Source organism: Pantherophis guttatus, chromosome 14 (genome assembly GCF_059756535.1).
Source record: "Pantherophis guttatus breed Tessera chromosome 14, ASM5975653v1, whole genome shotgun sequence".
Taxonomy (NCBI): Eukaryota; Metazoa; Chordata; class Lepidosauria; order Squamata; family Colubridae; genus Pantherophis; species Pantherophis guttatus.
Window position 1 is genome coordinate 2917929 of NC_142076.1, and position 19209 is coordinate 2937137.

Consider the following 19209-nt stretch of genomic DNA (forward strand, 5'->3'; position numbering starts at 1 on the left):
ACATCTCTTACATCTGGAATTCTAATACTGATTACCCAGTTTTTCAAGAAATCGTCCTTTTATTTTGAGAAAAGCAAGCTGGCCCCCAATTTTAACTCACAGATGTATTTTTAGTATTTATTTACTTATCGTATTTATATACTGTTGGACCCTGATGAGTCCTGACAGACTAAACCATAAAATATGAAAATATAAAATCAAAATATACATGTGTTTTACAAATTGGAGAATCCCAATGCCACATATTTATTTATTTATTTATTTATTAGTCCAATTTATATGCCGCCCTTCTCCATAGACTCAGGGCGGCTTACAATGCATTATAGCAATAGCCTGCATACTTTTTTGTATATACTTGCTTATTAGAGCTTTCGGCCCCCCTTAAGTGGTGGTGTTGTTCTATACAAAGTTGGCTTATTGCCCCCACAATCCAGGTCCTCATTGTAATGTTGCGCTGTAATGCCAAAGAAAGCAGATAAATAAAATAAAATAAAATAAAAAACAAACTTGTCCTTCAAAAAAAGGAAAACTCTCCAGAAATTAAAGCACATAAAAGTAGAAAACAGTCCTTTTCTGCTTGCCATCCTAATCCACCTACAGGGCTGTTTCTCACAATATTCATGCCAGTTTCAATTATTTCAATCCATCAATTTAAACTGCTTCTTTCCGGCCATTCTGATCTATGATACATCACAATGTTTCTTTGAACAAATTCCTTAAAATATCACAAGGTATTAACATGCATAATGGTTATTCTCCCAACTATTAATTTGATTTGTTCTCTGCATTCTGCATAATGTTACGTCTTCCTCCAACATGACAAGATACCGTAAATGAACAATTTTAGCTATTAAATATCTAAATCTCTTTTCCAGTTCTCCTTATTGTATTCCATCTATCCTCAATCTAAAACCTTTTGCCCCTAAATTTCTAATGATTTTCCTTACTGAATTATTTGCTCCATTTAACCCCAAAATTCTTTCATTACATAATTCTGCACCTGTAGATTCAATTTCAACTGACCCTTGTCTTGAATTTTTTTGACCTCCGACACCCCTGCTCAATAATCCAAAGCCCCAGATATCAACACTTTGACATCAGGTATCAGCAGCAGCCGCAGGATGGCTGAAGGAGGAAGTGAGCAGGTGAGGCAGTTCCTGGAAAGTTCACGGCTGATCCCTCAAGCAGCAAGAGAAAAGGTCGCCATTACCCCATCGGCCACTGAGGAAACTAATAAAGGGGAATATTTCTAGCTCAGGGTTGACATGAGGGATCCTTGGTGTTCTCTGAGCTTGTTTGTTTTCTTGCAGATGTTTCATTACCCAAACTAGGTAACTTCATCCGTGCTAGAAGGGAGAATGATTTGCTGTCAGTTTATATTCTAGTGCAGGTGTCCCCAAACTTGGCAGCTTTAAGACTTGTGGACTTCAACTCCCAGAATTCTCCAGCCAGCTATGCTGGCTGGAGCATAGTCCACAAGTCTTAAAGCTGCCAAGTTTGAAGACCTCTATTCTAGTGGCTCGCCTGTCAGTGTTAATAGGAATGGTCTTTTTTTTTATTATTATTATTATTGAATTTCTATACCGCCCTACTCCCGAAGGACTCAGGGCGGTGCACAGCCATGAAATAAAACACATAGATATACAAAATTTAAAATCGAATAAAATGAATTAAATAAATTTGGCTGAATTAATACCCATAATTTAAAATACCCATATTTTAAAATCCATTAAAAATTTAGAATTTACACTTAAAAGGGAGAAGATTTAGGCGAGGCCAGCTTGATGAAATAAAAGCGTCTTCAACTCGCGGCGGAAGGTGCGCAGATCCGGAATCCTCCGTATCTCTGGGGGGAGCTCATTCCAGATCGTCGGTGCCCCCACAGAGAAGGCTCTCCCCCTAGGGGCCGACAGCCAACATTGTTTGGCCGACGGCACCTGGAGGAGCCCCTCTCTGTGGGAGCGTACTGGTCGGTGGGAGGCTGTTGATGGTAGTAGGCGGTCCCGTAAGTAACCAGGTCCCAAGCCATGGAGCGCTTTAAAGGTGGTAACCAAAACCTTGAAGCGCACCCGGAAGACCACCGGGAGCCAGTGCAGCTCGCGCAGGAGAGGTGTTACATGGGAGCTCCATGTCGCTCCCATAACCACCCGCGCGGCCGCACTCTGCGCCAGTTGGAGCCTCCGGGTGCACCTCAAGGGGAGCCCCATGTAGAGAGCATTACAATAGTCCAGACGAGAGGTGACGAGGGCATGAGTGACTGTGCGTAACGAGTCCCGATCTAGAAAGGGACGCAACTGGCGAATCAGGCGAACCTGATGAAAAATCCTCCCGGTCACGGCCGTCAAGTGCTCTTCTAAAGACAGCCGTGAGTCCAGGAGGACGCCCAAGTTACGAGCCCTCTTAAGAGATTCTTCTTAGAGATCCAGCCTCCTCCTCCTCCTCCTCTTTGCAAATCACCTCCCTTCAAGCACTGATGATGTTACCTAGTTGGGTAATGAAACATCTGCAAGAAAACAAGCAGGTGCAGAGAGCACCAAGGACCCCTCGCTGAGGAAACTGGCGGGCAGGATCCAGGATGAGCAAATTTGCCTTTCTTTACACAAGAATTCACAACACGTTTGACTCTCACCCAAAGCTTATGGCAGGAAAAAAAAAAAAGCCAATCTATAAAATCCCTCCAGAGGTAAGGGGAGAACCCAAATCTGGATCCATTGGGAGCTACGGCCCTTTTGTGCACAACGATTTGGCCTTTTGCCCATCCACTGAAAGGAGTCCTTTATCAGGCAGGACTTTCTCAGAAAAAGATGGAGCCGTGTGAAAGCACCTGCGAGATTCCCTTGTGTGCCTCTGAGTTGTTAGGTGACTCGCGAACTATAGGGAAGACACTTTCCATCCAGTGAACGATTTATGAGTTAATTGCTTCAACTTTTCCATGTCTGTTTGTTTGTTTAGTTTATTTATATAGATGTTCAATTCACACAAAGCGACTCCAGATGGCATGCAACATTAAAAACCACTCCCCCACCCCAGGATTTTAGCATATTTCTATTTTATAAGTAGTCACTATTGCGTAAATCAGTGTTTTTCAACCATGGCACCTTGAAGATGTCTGGACTTCAATTATGCTGGCTGGGGAATTCTGGGAGTTGGAGTTCACACATCTTCAAGGTGAAGGCCATGCATGTTCAAGTGCCAAGGCTGAAAATCACTAGATGACAGTAAAAGAAATAGATTTTTTTCTGCTCAGGTGTATCCAATTCTCAGAGACCACCTGGACAAATCCCTGCAATTTTCTTGGCAACCTTTGTCAGAACTGGCTTGCCATTCTAAGGGCTGAGTGAAAATGACTGGCCCCAGGTGCCCCAGCTAGCCTTGTCCCCAAGGTGAGACTAGAACTCACAAGTCTCCTGGTTTCTAGCCTGGTGCCTTCACCACTGCACCCAACGAGCTCTCAAAAGGAGAGATATTCCACTGTAAATTTTGTTTCTTTATTTTATGGTACTTTATCTTCAGTACACCATTCCAAATCTAACCTTACAAACAAAACCACAGAGGGAAGAGGAAAATGTAGAAAAGCGGAGGGAGGGGGAGAAGAGAGCTGACATTCATTTAAATGATTAAAACAACATCATCTTGTGCTGCCAAAACAACATTCAACTCAGCTTTAAATATACCGATGAACTTTCCATTTAGTTCTGGCTAGAAGCATGATATAATGTGTTTGTTATGTTCAACCAGGCCTAGTTTACGACTGCATGTATCTTCCAGACCCAACAATCAAAGCTTTCAGAATCTCACATTTGTCTTCTCACAGGCACATGAATACTACCCCAAATGAATCAATCAATCAATTTCTTTCTTTCTTTCTTTCTTCTTTTTCTTTCTTTCTCTCTCTCTCCTTTTCTTCTTTCTTTCTTTCTCTTTTCTTTCTCTTTCTTTCTCTCTCTCCCTTTCTTTCTTTCTTTCTCTCCTTCCTTCTTCTTTCTTTTTTCTTTTCTTTCTTTTTCTCTCTTCTTCCTTTCTTCCTTTCTTTCTCTCTATTCCCTTCTTTCTTTTTCTTTCTCTCTCCTTCCTTCCTTCCTTCTTTCTTTCTTTCTTTTCTTTCGCTTTCCTTCTCTCTTCTTCCTTCCTTTCTTCCTTTCTTTCTCTCTCCCTTTCTTTCTTTCTCCCTTTCTTTCTCTCTCCTTCCTTCTTCTTTCTTTCTTTCTTTCTCTTTTCTTTCTTTCTCTCTTCTTCCTTTCTTTTTCTCTCTCTTTCTCTCTTTCTTTCTTTCGTTCTTTCTTTCTTTTATTCTCTCTCTCTCTCTCTCTCTCTCTCTCTCTCTCTCTCTCTCTCTCTCTCTTTCTTGTTTCTCTAACAGACATGCCTAACTTCCACAGCACAGACCCTCAGCGATGCCCAATTTTGCCTTCATGAAAGGAGCTGATGCACAATCTCTACAGTGGGCATCAGGACTGCAAAGCTACTGCAGACCTAGCAGATTGTCACCGGATCACCTGCTTTAGGAAAGATTAGTACAAGTAGTCCTTGAGTTACAACCACAATTGAGACCAACATTTCTGTTGCTAAGTGAAACATTTGTTAAGTGACTTTTGCTCCATTTTACGGCCTTTCCTGCCACTGTTGTTAAGTGAATCACTGCAGTTGTTAGGTTAGTAAACCGGTTGTTAAGTGAATTCGGCTTCCCCATTGACTTTGCTTGTCAGGAGGGTGCAAGAAGTGATCACATGACCCCGGGACATAGCAATGGTCATAAATATGACTCAGTTGCCAAGCATCTGAATTTCAATCACCTGACCATGGAGAATGCTGCAACGGTCGTAAGTGTGAAATGGATCTTCAGTGCAATTGTAACTTTGAACTGTCAATAAATGATGACTACTTATATAACTTTAGGACAGTATTTCTCAACCTTGGTAGCTTGAAGATGGGTGGACTTCAACTCCCAGAATCGGCTGGGGGATTCTGGGAGTTGAAGTCCACCCATCTTCAAGCTACCAAGGTTGAGAAACACTGCTTTAGGAGGATATCATCACCTCAGTGCAGAAATATGGGAAGTGCTTTTCATCTGGCAAATCAATGACTGCCAATCTCAGCCAAATCACTTTTTCAGAAATCTGGACAAGCGTTTCAACAGCAGCAGCAAAATGTTAACATTTTCTGTGTCTCAGATTTTTGCAGATCGGAATGATAGACATACTTTCCTCAAATAACACCATTTAAATGTTATTTTTTATTTTAAAAAAAATTACATCATCTTCCATCCGCAGTGCCTCTCAATGTCGAACCCTGAGGTCAACAGCAGCACAGCCCAAACACTTTCTGGGGTCCCTTTAAACTCATTTTATGAACTGTCCCCCTGTAAATCTCTCACAAACACAACACAACACAAACTTCTATTCCTGTTCCTGTCTTCTTCCTAAATGATGCAAACATTCCCACACCAGAGGCTGGAACAAAACTAAATCAACCAGGAAATAATTACAGGTAGTCCTCGATTTACAACCACAATTGAGCCCAAAATTTTTGTTGTTGAGTGAAACATTTGTTAAGTGAATTTTGCCCCATTTTAGGACCGTTTGTACCACAGTTGTGAAGTGAAGCACTGCAGTTAGTAACATGGCTGTTAAGTGAATCTGACATCCGATTAGAAGGTCACAAAAAGTGATCACATTATCCTGGGACACTGAAACAGTCCATAAATATGAGTCAATTGCTAAGTATCCAATTTCTGATCACGTGCCTATGTGGATACTGCAATGGTCGTAAGAGTGAAAAAAGGTTATAAGTCGCTTTTTTCAGTGCCACTGTAACTTGGAACCATCAATAAGTGAAATGTTGTACGCCGAGGACTACCTGCACTGTAACTACAAGAATGTAGGTGGCATTACTGACAAGCAGACGATCCCATGTTAAGACTCCCTGGCACCACTAGCCTTGCGATGCGCCATGTTGAAATTAAGTGAAAATAGAGCTGAACTTAAAGAACCTGCACCAACCTGATGAATAATAAAATGTTTTAAAAACCCAAAAGCCCAACACAACTAAAGCTTTCCCCTCTGGACCCTTCCACTTTCCTGGGGCTCAGGGGACCCTGCTCCCCCCTCCCCCCTCCCCATTTTATCCATCTGCATCTTGCCAAGGAAAGACGGACAGTTCCTGACGCCACAAAGCAGCTGGAGATCTATGGCTGAGTAGCCCCAAGTGGGGGGGGGGTTTGGGAATGACAGGAGCCCCCACTTTGCAAAGGGGAAGGTTTTCTCCTGGCTCCCCAACTGGGTCAGGGTATAGCAAGGAAACTCTGGGGCCACATCAGGTTCAACCAAGGCTGCCTTCTTCCTGCCAAGATGAATTCATGGAAAGAGATTGGGGGGGGGGAGGTCCAGGTGTTTGGGGGCTTTGAGGGAGGCTGGATGGGCAAACTCCCTGGCTACCCTTCCTCAAAGCATCCAGGCTCTTTCATGGGGGGGGGGCTTCTCCAGCCAGTAAGTGGGTGTGGGTGTGCAAACTTCTGCCACCATTCGAGGCAAAAAACTCCACAGCAGAGCCTCCAAGTCAGGGGCCGCTCTCCAAGGGCCACAGTCAGGATGGGAGCATCTTCCTGGCTCAATCAGAAACTGGAGATCAAGGATGACACTTAACTTGGAAGGTCCGTAATCCGGGGAAACTTTCAGAGGACCGGAAAGGGCCCCTCTTGGCAAAAGCCCATTCAGACCCAGGGACCCGTGCAGGCGGCTGCCCCCTGCCCACCGTCCTTACAGTTTGGCTTGAGCAAGACAGACTGCCTCTGGAGGCGGAGGGTCCATTTCGGCGCAAACCAGGCCTGCGATGAAGTCTTCCCCGAAGCCGACCGCCCCCGCTCCACCGGCGGCTCCAGTGGCGGAGAGTTCCAAAGACGGCGGCGGCGGCGGCGGCAGAAGCCAGGCCAAGCCTTCCCTCCCTCCCTCCCGCCCTGCGCCCGGCCGTACTCACAGCGCGACGGTGCCGGCGGGCCAGGCCGGTGCGGGCGGCAGCTCCAAGCCGCGGGCGGCGCAGTCGACGGCGCAGGCGGCGCTGCCCACGGCGCGGCAGGCACACTCGGGCCCGCAGGGCTGCTGGCATCCGCGCGGGGTAGCGCTCGCCCCGGCCAGCCCGCCGCCCAGCAGGCACCACAGCAGGCACCAGCGCCGCCAGCCCGGGGCCGCCGAGGAAAAGGCGGCGGCGGCGGCGGGCGAGGCGCGGCCGGGGCGATTGTGGCGGCGCCGGCGGACCTCCGCTCTCGGCGGCCGGAGGCAGCGCCGGGCAGGCATCGCTTCAGCGCGGGCATGGCATGGCCGCTGCGCCCGGGCCGCCCCTCCGCTCCTTTCGCTCGCTCCCTGGCTCCAAGGCAGCGCCCGCCCCGCCGCCTCGCCCACGCCCCCCGGCCCCGCGCGGAGGGACGGCCGGCCCGCGCCCCGCCCGCAGCCCCGCCGACCAGCCCCGGCCGGAAGGAAGGAGGGCAGGCCGGCCGGCCCGGTCTAGGCAGCAGCGGCAGCGCCGACCCTCGGGCTCGGCCTGCGGGGACGCCCCCCGACCGCTGCGCTCCGGTCTCCGCCGGACCGGCTTCTCCACGGGCGCCCGGGGAGCCCAGACGCCAGTGCCCCGACGGAGGGGCCCGCGGAGCCCAGAGCCGCCCTGAACCAAGGTCCGGCGCCAACTGGCCACCGTGGCGCAAAGTAGCCGACACCGGGGGCCTCCTGCGGGACCCCCCCATTTATTTATAGAAAACCCATTTATAGGATTCTTTATTGGCCAAGTGTGATTGGACACACAAGGAATTTGTCTTGGTGCATACGCTCTCATTATACACAAAAGAAAAGTTTGTCAAGAATCATAAGGTACAACACTGAATGATAGTCATAGGGTAAAAATAAGCAATCAGGAAACAACATCAATCTAAATCGTAAGGATCCAAGCAACAAAGTTACAGTCATAGAGTCATAAATGGGAGGAGATGGGTGGTGGGAACAATGAGAAGATTAATAGTAGTGCAGATTTAGTGAATATTTTAACAGTGTTGAGGGAATTATTTGTTTAGCAGAGTGATGGCGTTCGGGGAAAAACTGTCCTTGTGTCTAATTGTTCTGGTGTGCAGTGCTCTATAGCATCGTTTTGAGGGTCGGAGTTGAAACAGTTGATGTCCAGGATGCGAGGGGTCTGTAAATATTTTCACAGCCCTCTTTTTGACTCGTGCAGTATACAGGTCTCAATGGAAGGCAGGTTGGTAGCCATTGTTTTTTCTGCAGTTCTAATTATCCTCTGAAGTCTATGTCTGTCTTGTTGGGTTGCAGAGCCAAACCCGACAGTTATGGGAGTTCAGATGACAGACTCAATAATTCCTCTGTAGAACTGTAAAAAAAGATGTTGAGACTTTGAAAAAAAGGGCAGAGATGAGCAACAAAGATGATTAAGGGCTCAAAGACTAAAATATATGATGAATGATTGCAGGGATTGGGTTTGGCTAATCCAGTGAAAAGAAGGACCAGAGGTGATATGATAGCAGTGTTCCAATATTTGAAGGGCTGCCACAAAGAAGAAGGGGTCAGCTTATTTTCCAAAGCACCCAAAGACAAGATAAGAAACAATGGATGGAAGCTAATCAAAGAGAGATCCAACCTAAAACTAAGGAGAAAGTTCCTGACAGTGAAAACAATCAACTATGCCCCCTCCCCAAAGGGGACTTCGGCGACCTTTCGCCAAGAGGAGGAATTGGGGGGGGGCTGCCAAGTCCAGCAGGGGAAGGAGCAGATGGCGCCGGGAGCCCCCCTTGCACCTCTTCCAACACCCTGATCTTGCCCAGGGGCTGAAGCGCTGCTTTTGAAAAAAAATATTTGCTTTTAAATTAAGACACCAAAGTTGAAAAGAAATCGTTTGGTTCCGTTTAATGGAAGCGGTTTCAGTTGTTAAAAAGCCACCAGTGTCTCTTTGGGCTTTCTGCCAATCCAGGAAATATACTTACAAGCCTTTCCCAAGCCAGAGAGTAACAGTACTGTCATAGTAACAATATAACAGAGTAGGAAAGAACCTTGGAGGTCTTCTAATCCAGGGGTCTCCAACCTTGGCAACTTTAAGACTGGCGGACTTCAACTCCCAGAATTCCCCAGCCAGCTGGCTGTATCTGATCAGCTGGATGCTTTAAAGTAGAGGCAGTCCTGCAAATGTCTCATGGATGCCATCTAGGGCAGCGGTCTCCAGCCTTGGCAATTTTAAGCCTGGAGGACTTCAACTCCCAGCTGGCTGGGGAATTCTGGGAGTGGAAATCCGCCAGGCTTAAAGTCGCCAAGGTTGGAGACCCCTGGACTAGTCCATCCCTCTGCTCAAGCAGGAGACACTTATAGCATCCCTGACAAATGGCTGTCCAGTCTCTTCTTGAAAGCCTCAGTGATGGAGCACCCCCAACTTCTGAAGACAAGCTATTCCACTGGTTAATTGTTCTCACCATCAGGAAATTTCTCTTGTCTTATTCTCAGGTGCTTTGGAGAATAGGTCCACCCCCCCCACCCACCCCTCTTCCCTGTGACAGCCCCTCAAGTACTGGATGACTTGCTACTGTATATTGTATCATCAGTAGTCCTTCTCTTCATTAGACTGGGCAGACCCAGTTTCTGCAACCGCTCATCATATGTTCTTTATTTTTTTTATGTATATATGTATTGCAATGTCAAGAATGGTTTGGAAAGCTTGTCAGAGGAAATCAATGGGAAACGTGGGAGGTCAAATGTGGCAAGGAAAGCATTGATAACTTTCTGAAGACCAACTGATTCTAGATCTTTTGGTCTTGTCTATCGTCCCACACAGCTGATCTTCCCAAGTTGAGAAGCAAATGACTTTCTTCCTGAGATACAGGGATTCACAGGAGCAGCAAAACTTTGTCCTTCTGTCGGTCCTTAAATCTCCTCCTTTTGGAACCAACCCATAGACCGATGCCAGGTACCTACAGAAATACAAAGATGCATTTTAGCGATGGGGGGGGGAGGAGGAAGATAATTCATGAGAGGAATCTTTCTCTATAGCCTACTGTTTAATGGCACATAAGGGATGAAAGAGGGAGCCTATTGCAATGCACTTTGCATGGGGTTACCCTTGGAGACTGCTCAAAAGTTACAAGAAGCACATGGTGTTCAATGCCCACGTCTTTTTGTGCGAGATGCACTGCTCCCAGTTTCCTCCTGGGGCCAATTCTACGTGCTGGTTTTCACCTTTAAAGCCCTAGATCAGGAGTCTCCAACCTTGGCAACTTTAAGCCTGGAGGACTTCAACTCCCAGAATTCCCCAGCCAGCTGGGAATTGAAGTCCTCCAGGCTTAAAATTGCCAAGGTTGGAGACGGCTGCCCTAGATGGCATCCATGAGACATGGTTATTTGCAGGACTGCCTCTACTTTAAAGCATCCAGCTGATCAGATACAGTGGGCACACCCCAGGCCCCTTCCCTAAAAACTTGCCGGCTAATGAGACCTCAGAATTGGGCTTTTCTGTGGCTTCCCCTACTTGTGGAACAGCCTCCCACCAGTGATTTGACAGCCCCCCCCTTTCAGAAGGTCATCAAGATGGGGTTTTTACTGAGGGACTGGGTTTATACAGATAGAAGGTATGGGAAGACAATAGAGAATAGAATAACAGAGTTGGAAGAGACCTTGGAGGTCTTCTATTCCAACCCCCTGCTTAGGCAGGAAACCCTACATCACTTCAGACAAATGGGTGTCCAATTTCTTCTTAAAAACTTCCAGTGTTGGAGAATTCACAACTTCTAGAGGCAAGTTGTTCCACTGATTAATTGTTCTAACTAAGAAGGGTACCTGAAACTGCTTGTGGGTAACCCAAGGGGGGTTTTTTGGTTTTTTTTTTTTTTTTTTTTTTTTTTTTTTTAGTATTTTTAATGTTTTATGATTGTTTTAGGGTTGTGAGTAGCCCGGAGCTGCTTAAGATGGGTGGCCATATAAATATTTTAAATGAATAAATAAATTCTTGTAAGTAAAAATACAGTTAGCCACAAAGCTAATTTACATTCTGTCAGACTAGGATATATATAAAGTAACTATATAAAGGGGGGAAGTATAAACATCATGTTAACTATAAGCAAGTCCAATACATAATATTTTTACAGTCAGCAAATCTAAAAAGAGCTACACAAAATAGAGCTATCCAAAATAGCAACAAGTTCCTTTCTAATCTGGTCAAATAAACCAACTTTGTGTTCATTCCTTTTACATGAAAAGGTTCCTGCCTGCTCTCTCATCCATTCAGATGATTGTTGATCCTTATTTCAAATTTCTTCAAAACTTTAAAAAATCCCTTGTAAGTCCAGCAAAAGGAAAATATCCCAAATGGTATCTGAGATTGTAATTTTTATTTCTGAATTTTTGAAGTCACATCCAGTTTTTCTTTATATCTAATGGCAAAATCTTGTTCATGTTGTTTTTGGATATACTTTATTGCATATTTTTTTCCTGTAACATCTAGGAACAGATTGTTCCCAAGAAGATACAACATAGCTGACATTATTGATTCAAAGTCCCACTGCAATTCCTCAAACATGTCTCTGAACGCCATTATAGTTTGCTTATTTTGTTATGTCTCCAATATTAAAAAATAGTTTTTCTTTTCTACAAAAAATTCATTTATTCTTTAAAATTAATTTCAAAATCTCCATGTCCAAAGTCCAGTGTTCCAATGTTTTCTGAGTCTTTAGCCCATTTAAAACTTTCTAAAGCCAAAACTTTGACTTGTTTTTCTATGTTTATTTTAACTACTTAAAAGTTATAAAGATGCATCTTCATCTTTATACAGGTAGTCCTCGACCTATAACAGTTCATTTAATGACTGTTCAAAGTTACTTCACTGAAAAAAAGTGGCTTATTGACCATTTTTCACACTTACGATCATTGCAGCATCCCCATGGTCACATGTTCAAAATTCAGACCATTGGTAGCTGACTCACATTTATGACGATTGCAGTGTCCTGGGGTCATGTGATCACCTTTTGTGACTTTCAGACAAGCAAAGTTCTCTGGATAAACCAGATTCAGTTAACAACCATGTGACTAACTTAACAACTGCAATGATTCACTTAACAATTGTGTCAAGAAAGGTCATAAAGTGAGGCAAAACACACTTAACAAATGTCTCGTTTAGCAACAGAAATTTTGGACTCAATTGTGCAAGTCAAGGACTACCTAGATCAGTGGTGGGTTTCACTTACCTTTGCTACCGGTTTGCTTGCATGTACACCACTTCCGCGCATGCGCAGAGCGTATTTGATGATGTCCAGGCGGGTGGGCGGAGCCTCCCGCCGCTGCGACTACCGGTTCTCCCGAACCAGTGGCAACCGGTAGCAACCCACCACTGACCTATATTAAGGATTGAAGGCACTCACTCAGTGTTCCACCTGTCAGCCTCCGCCTTTACTGCTTTGGCTGCCAGAAGAAACGGGGAGGGGAGAGCTAGGGGCCCTGGGGGGGGGAAGTGTGCTGGAGGTTTTTTTCGAAGAAACAAAACCGAATCTCTGAAGTGGCTGTCAGGTCAACCGTCATCGCGTTCCCGATTGATGACGATGCCAGACGTGCTTCCACCTGACCTCTGGAAGACCTTTGGATTGGATGACTGACGATGGACAGTGGGAGGGGATTACTTTAGTTTCAGCTTTTCCTTGGTTGCATTCACTTCATTTTCTAGTAAAAGTACATTACTCTATAAATAATGGAGTTTGGTTTATTCTTTCCTGGACTTTGAAGGAAGCACACCTGACACCACCCTTGTGATTTGTAAATATCTTAACTTCTTTAAAGCTGTTTACTCACACTTTTCAAAAGTGGTTAGCAAAGAAAGGGGTAACCTTTGTCTCCTTTGAAAGACTCTGGAGCAAGTATGGTGAATTCCCTTGGCTCCCTTGGTTCTCCCATCGTCTTTGAGACTGCTGCCTTGCAGGCTTGTCGTGAGAAGCAACCATACGGAGCACAGGTTGGACAATCTCGCATCCACTCTTTATCCAGAGAGGGTTGGAGTAGCCATTCTGCTCATCGACTCCCTGTCCTTAACCGTAAAATGTGGCTCTGCTTGATGCACAGCAGTCTTCAATCCACCATCCTTCCCTGGTGTTGTGGTCCGCCAGCAGCCTGCGGAGCTGGCAGCCGAGTCAGAGAGTAATGAGGCTGAGGAAGAACATGGGCCAGTCCTGGAGTCAGGGGAAGGCCCGGATGAGGGCTCTGCGTCAGAGGCAGAGATGGGGCCAGGGCCATCAGGGAGTGATGCACGGACTCCGGAGCCTCCAGAGGCTGACAGTAGAGAGGCAGAGGAACAGGAGGAGCCTGTTCCTAGTGCACGTATGAGAAGAGCTGCCAGAAGGCAGGAGCAGCTACAGCAAAGAGTACGACTCGGGAGTAGGTCCAAGAGATGATTAGCCCCTCCCATAAGGCTTAAAAGACCAGCAACGGCTCTTGGCCTCTTTGCTGGAAAACAACGTTGAGAGAATTGCTTCATGTTTGAATGTATTTCTTTCTTGTCAGCGTCTTCTGTTCCTGAACTGTTGCCAAGAAAAGCCTTTGGCAGTTTGCCTAATTATCCCAAGGTCAGAGATAAACTGAGGAATTGCTTTAATTTAGTTTGGACTACGCTGAGAATGAGTTAATTCTCAGCTGTTTTAATAAAGTCTGTTTGTTTTCAAACTGTTTGTATTTAATAGTAACTACTTGGGCCTGGGTCACAACACCTGGATGTCTGTCCCTTTTGAATGATTTATGTTTATGCTCCAACAGCTAATGCAGAGGAGGAGGAATTTTATGCTCGTGTTTAGTCTGAAATAGACAGAACATGGTAAGTAAGATTGTAGTTTGAGACTAGGATGCAAAATTGGAAACATTTAAGGACGAAAACATAATCGGATCAATTATGGAAACAAAAAGGAAGCAGGAGAAAAAATTACAAGTTTCTGCCAATTCAGTGATTTCTTGGATTGCTAACACAATCTTCCAACAATCAAAATGACACCTATATGTGTGGACATCATTAGCTGGAATACCCAGAAAATAAACTGAATATATTATTGGTAGAAGGAGATGGAACAGTTTAGATATAACAGCAAACACATGGCCGGTGGTTGATTGTAGAACAGATCACACACTACTCATGTCAAACCAAAGCAGAAAAAGCCAATCAGCTCCCATGATATCATCTTGAACATGTACCCATAATTTCCAAGGAGAACATCAGGAATTACTTTTAAAACTCTGAACTTCATAGATGGGGAAACCATAGGAACTGTGTTAGGAAACAAAGAAGTGAAAGATGAACCCAAAAATAGACTGACAAAGACCAAAAAAACAGAAGAAAGCAAACCAGATGTCAGAACACAGGAGGGAAACTTGTTAGGAGGAGAAGCTGCAATCAAGACTGACAAAGATCTCAAGAAGGAACTGAAGAAATAATTTCAGGGAGCTACATTACAAGGAATTTAAGAAGCAGGTATACAAATTCCGTAAAGTCATCAAAGATGAAAGCAGACGTTGAAAGACAAGTATTCCCATTAGATCTTAAAAGGAAACATGGAAGGAAGTTCCATCTCAACTTGATATGCTAAAGCAGGGGTCTCCAACCTTGGCAACTTTAAGACTTGTGGACTTCAACTCCCAGAGCCAGCAAAGCTGGCTGAGGAGTTGAAGTCCACAAGTCTTAAAGTTGCCAAGGTTGGAGACCCCTGTGCTGAAGCATGCCAATGGACAGTTAATAACTAATTTAAAGAAGATTAAACAAAATTAGAAGAATACTGGTAGTCTTTGACCTAGTCTTGCACATTGGCAAAAAAAAATCAAAACATAAAATACAAATTAGATGGACATGACCTTGTGGATAACCCTCACTCTGTCAAGGACCTTGGAGTACTCATTTCTAAAGATCTAAATGCCAGAGCCCATTGTAACAACGTTGCCAAAAAGGCATTAAGAGTTGTTAACTTAATCTTGCGTAGCTTCTTCTCTGGTAATGTTGTACTACTAACTAGAGCATACAAAACATTTGCTAGACCAATTCTCGAATACAGCTCATCTGTCTGGAACCCGCACTGCATATCGGACATAAATACAACAGAGAGAGTCCAGAGATATTTTACAAGAAGAGTCCTCCATTCCTCTACCTGCAATAAAATACCTTATGCCACCAGACTCCAAATTTTGGGCTTAGACAACTTAGAACTACGCCGACTTCAGTCTGACCTAAGCATAGTACATAAAATTATCTGCCACAATGTCCTTCCTGTCAATGACTACTTCAGCTTCAACCGCAACAATACACGAGCAAATAATAGATACAAACTCAAGATAAACTGTTCCAAACTCAATTGCAGAAAATACGACTTCAGCAACAGAGTGGTCAATGCCTGGAATGCATTACCTGACTCTGTAGTTTCTTTCCCAAACCCCCAAATCTTTAACCTTAAACTGTCTACTGTTGACCTCAACCCATTTCTAAGTGGTTTGTAAGGGGCGTGCATAAGCGCACCAGCGTGCCTACCGTCCTTGTCCTAATATTCCTAGTATTGAAATTATGTTTATACTTTTAGCTGCTATTTATTTATGTTATTTATGCTTGACAACATAAATAAAATAAATAGTCATTTATAGCAATCATTTGAAATTACAACAACACTGAAAAGTGCCTTACGACTAGTCCTCACACTTATGACCATTACAATACCCCCCCCCCCGGTCAGATGATAAAAATTTGGACAGTTGGCAATTGGCATGTATTTATGACAATTGCAGCATCGTGGGGTCATGTAATAACCATCCATGCTGTTCCCAGCCAGGTTCTGACAAGCAAGTCAAAGGAGGGAAGCCAAATTCACTTCATTACTCCATGATTCCCTTAACAATGCTAGTGATTCACTTAGCAACCATGGCAAAAAAAAGGTTATAAAATCAGGTACGAGTCACTTAACAACCACCTTGCTTGGGAACGGAAATTCTGATTCCAACTTTGGTCATAAGTCAAGGACTACCTGTAATTCTGTACTGTAGAGAAGTCAATTGCCAAGACTGGCCCACTTTATACAGAAACTAATTTCAAATCTTCCTAGGAAAAAGCAATCCAAAAGAGAATGAGTTATGATTTTTCTGATGATACTAACAAGCTAAATTAACTTCAGGTCAAAGAGAGTCTGCTGATATTTCACAGGATTTATTTATTAATAATAAAATTTAGGTTCCTAGCTAGCTACATATTTATATGAAATTTTGGTCCGTAATTCAGGAAAGCTTTAATTGTAGCTGCTTTGGAAGGAAAATAGGTTATTTCCTTTGAAGCACAATATTATCCCAGTGGCATGAATGTTATAGAAACCATGGATCATGTTTCTCTTCAGGCGTATTCATCATGAATTGATCACCCTTCTCTTATCTAAATTTCCAGAACATTCTGATTTGACAGCTTTCTGATTAAATGTATGCAGGTCACTTCTGCAGCAATTATATTCCCTCCTCTCCCCCTCCCAAAAAACCAGGAAATACTTTAAAAAACATGTTGTATGAAATGCATTTTGTCTACATGAAGATTTCTCACAATTTGCCAAACATTCAATACCTGGTTGTGATGCATCTTTCAGGAATAAAACTAAAAACTGACTAAGCCACCATGAGGAGATCTGTTGCAAGACATTTAAACCAGGAGTGAAATTCAGCAGGTTCTCACAGGTTCTGGAGAACCAGTAGTGGAAATTTTGAACAGTTCAGAGAACTGGCAAATACCACCTCTGGCTGGCCCCAGAGTAGGGTGGGAATGGAGATTTTGCAATATCCTTCTCCTGCCATGCCCACCAAGCCACGCCCACAGAACCGGTAGTAAAAAAAATTGGATTTCACCTCTGATATAAACACATTAAACTTGGGAATGTTTGTTGAATAATAGATGAAATTCTGCATCTGAATTTCCTGATTCTCCAGAGTTGAAAATGATGGAATCCATGAAGAATATTAATATCCACTATACACTATAAGTTTCATCTTCCTTTCACTTTGTCTCATTTAACAGTTCTTTAAAATAAAACAGAACAGTGTTACCCCAGTTGGAGCTTGGACTGTAGGAAGTTAGCACTCATCCCTCTCCTAGAAGAATGAAATATTTTAGGAAATATTAAAAAGGCAGAATATTATATTTCCCTGGATGAGAAATGGAGAAAAATGTTTTAAAGACAAAGCAGCTTCCTGCCTCCGCCCACCTTTGTCAATGGGCCATTAAGGCCTCAGCCAAGCTCACTCATTCCCCCCACCTTTGTCAATGGACCATCATCTGCAACACAATAGGATCCATCTAGCAACAGAAACTCACCCCATGGCACCTGGGAAGATTACATCAGCCAGCAAGGCTAGCTAAGACCTCCACCCCATGGGAGTCTGACAACCAATCAGGATACCCTCCCTATGCCCCAGGAAGTTCAAAGCTCAGAGAGGGCATAAAACCAAGGCACGCTCAGCATCTCGCCCCTTTTCTGTTCAGGAACGCAAGCCATGTGATCCTGTCCACCATTGAACCATCTTTCCAAGCAGTCTCCATGTTTCCAGTGTCTTTTTTGCCACTTGGAGCTGAACCCAGAAGGATATTTCTTCCAACAGGATCATGGAAGAAGAAATGGAGGAAGCCTTCTTCTTTCAGATCCCTTTCCTGCCTCCCCCCACCCCCGTGGCAGCTGCCCTCCTTTCCATGCTCCTAGCAAGTTCACCCCAGCACGCCCAAACTCCCACAGAGCTTAAAAACCACTACTGTTCCCTCTGCTTAGCATTGTTGGAAACGCACCTTCTTTGAAATACATTTTAGAATAAAAGCCTCTCTCGTAAAATGGAGTGGGAACCTCAAGCAGGAGAAATGTGTCCCAGCCTCTCTGAAAATACAAATGGATTGTTGGCTTAGCTTCCTGGATAAAAAGCAGGAAGAGGGAAGGGGTGAGTGGGAAGGCAGGTTGCGGAGTCTTTTGGGAACCCCTTCTAAAGGCCATTTTCATTCAGAGCACAAAGCAGCCTCACAATCCCACACCAGGCAGGTGTCTTGCCATGTCAGGCGGTTGCTCACCCCAGAGACCTTTGCACAATGAGGCATTTGCTACTAGAGAACAATTTCTCCAATTGCTAATAAGGAGAAGAAAATATTTTTCCTTTGAAGGGTTTCAGTGCAGATTGGGAGTCAACCTTGGGATGCATCAGTATTTTTAAAAAGTATTTTTTTAAAAAAAAAAGTGATGTAAAAATGATGTTGAGACTCTAGAAAGAGTGTAGAGAAGAGCAACAAAGATGATTAGGGGACTGGAGGCTAAAACATATGAAGAACGGTTGCTGGAATTGGATATGTCTAGTTTGATGAAAAGGATTAGGGCGGGGTGACATGATAGCAGTGTTCCAATATTTGAGGAACTCTCACAGAAAAGAGGGTGGTTGACCTGTCAAGCACTTGAAGGCAGGACAAGAAGCAATGGGTGGAAACTAATCAAGGAGAGAAGCAATTTAGAACTGAGGATAAATTTCCTGACAGAACAATTAATCAGTGGAACAACTTGCCTCCAGAAGTTGTAAATGCTCCAACACTGGAAATTTTTAAGAAGAGATTGGATAAATATTTGTCTGAAGGGGGTTGGACCAAAAGGCCTTCCATCTATTCTATTCTATTCTATTCTATTCTATTCTATTCTATTCTATTCTATTCTATTCTATTCTATTCTACTCTACTCTACTCTACTCTACTCTACTCTACTCTACTCTACTCTATTCTATTCTATTCTATTCTATTCTATTCTATTTAAAATAAAAGAGGCAAGTCAAGGAACAGTTAAAAAACCCCAAGAAGAATAAATCTGTCTTTAAGTTACTAATTTCCCTCTGGCTAAAATGTGTGTTTTCCCCACTGGGGCCAGGTATATGCAAACATTAGGCCCCAGGAGGGTGGAGTATCAGATGTGTGACTCCAGTGACAGGGACCTTACCCAACTCCCCCCCCCCCAGGCTAAATTATGTTTTAGATGAGGGAATAGAAGGAGAACTCATCAAATTTTCAGATGACATTAAACTGATTGGAATAGCCAGCACTCCAGAAGATAGGCTGGTGGATCTTGACCAATTTTAACAGTGGGCCCTATTTTTAAAAAATGAAATTCAGTGTAGAGAAAAGTAAGGTTTTACACTTAGGCAAGAAAAATCAAACGTACAGGTACAGATTAGG

General features: G+C 44.0%; 1 protein-coding gene across 3 annotated transcripts in view; it reads right to left on the reverse strand.

Moving 5' to 3' along the window:
* Positions 1–7405, reverse strand: part of PKD1 (polycystin 1, transient receptor potential channel interacting) — a 204593-nt gene extending 197188 nt beyond the window's left edge. For 2 of the 3 annotated variants that reach the window (XM_087878425.1, XM_087878423.1), the window contains exon 1: positions 6973–7405. In XM_087878425.1, the coding sequence (XP_087734551.1) occupies positions 6973–7289 (317 nt within the window). In that variant the 5' untranslated portion in view covers positions 7290–7405. The remainder of the gene's footprint in view (positions 1–6972) is intronic. The other variant, XM_087878424.1, reaches the window with a different exon arrangement.
* Between the last annotated feature and the right edge of the window lie 11804 nt (positions 7406–19209).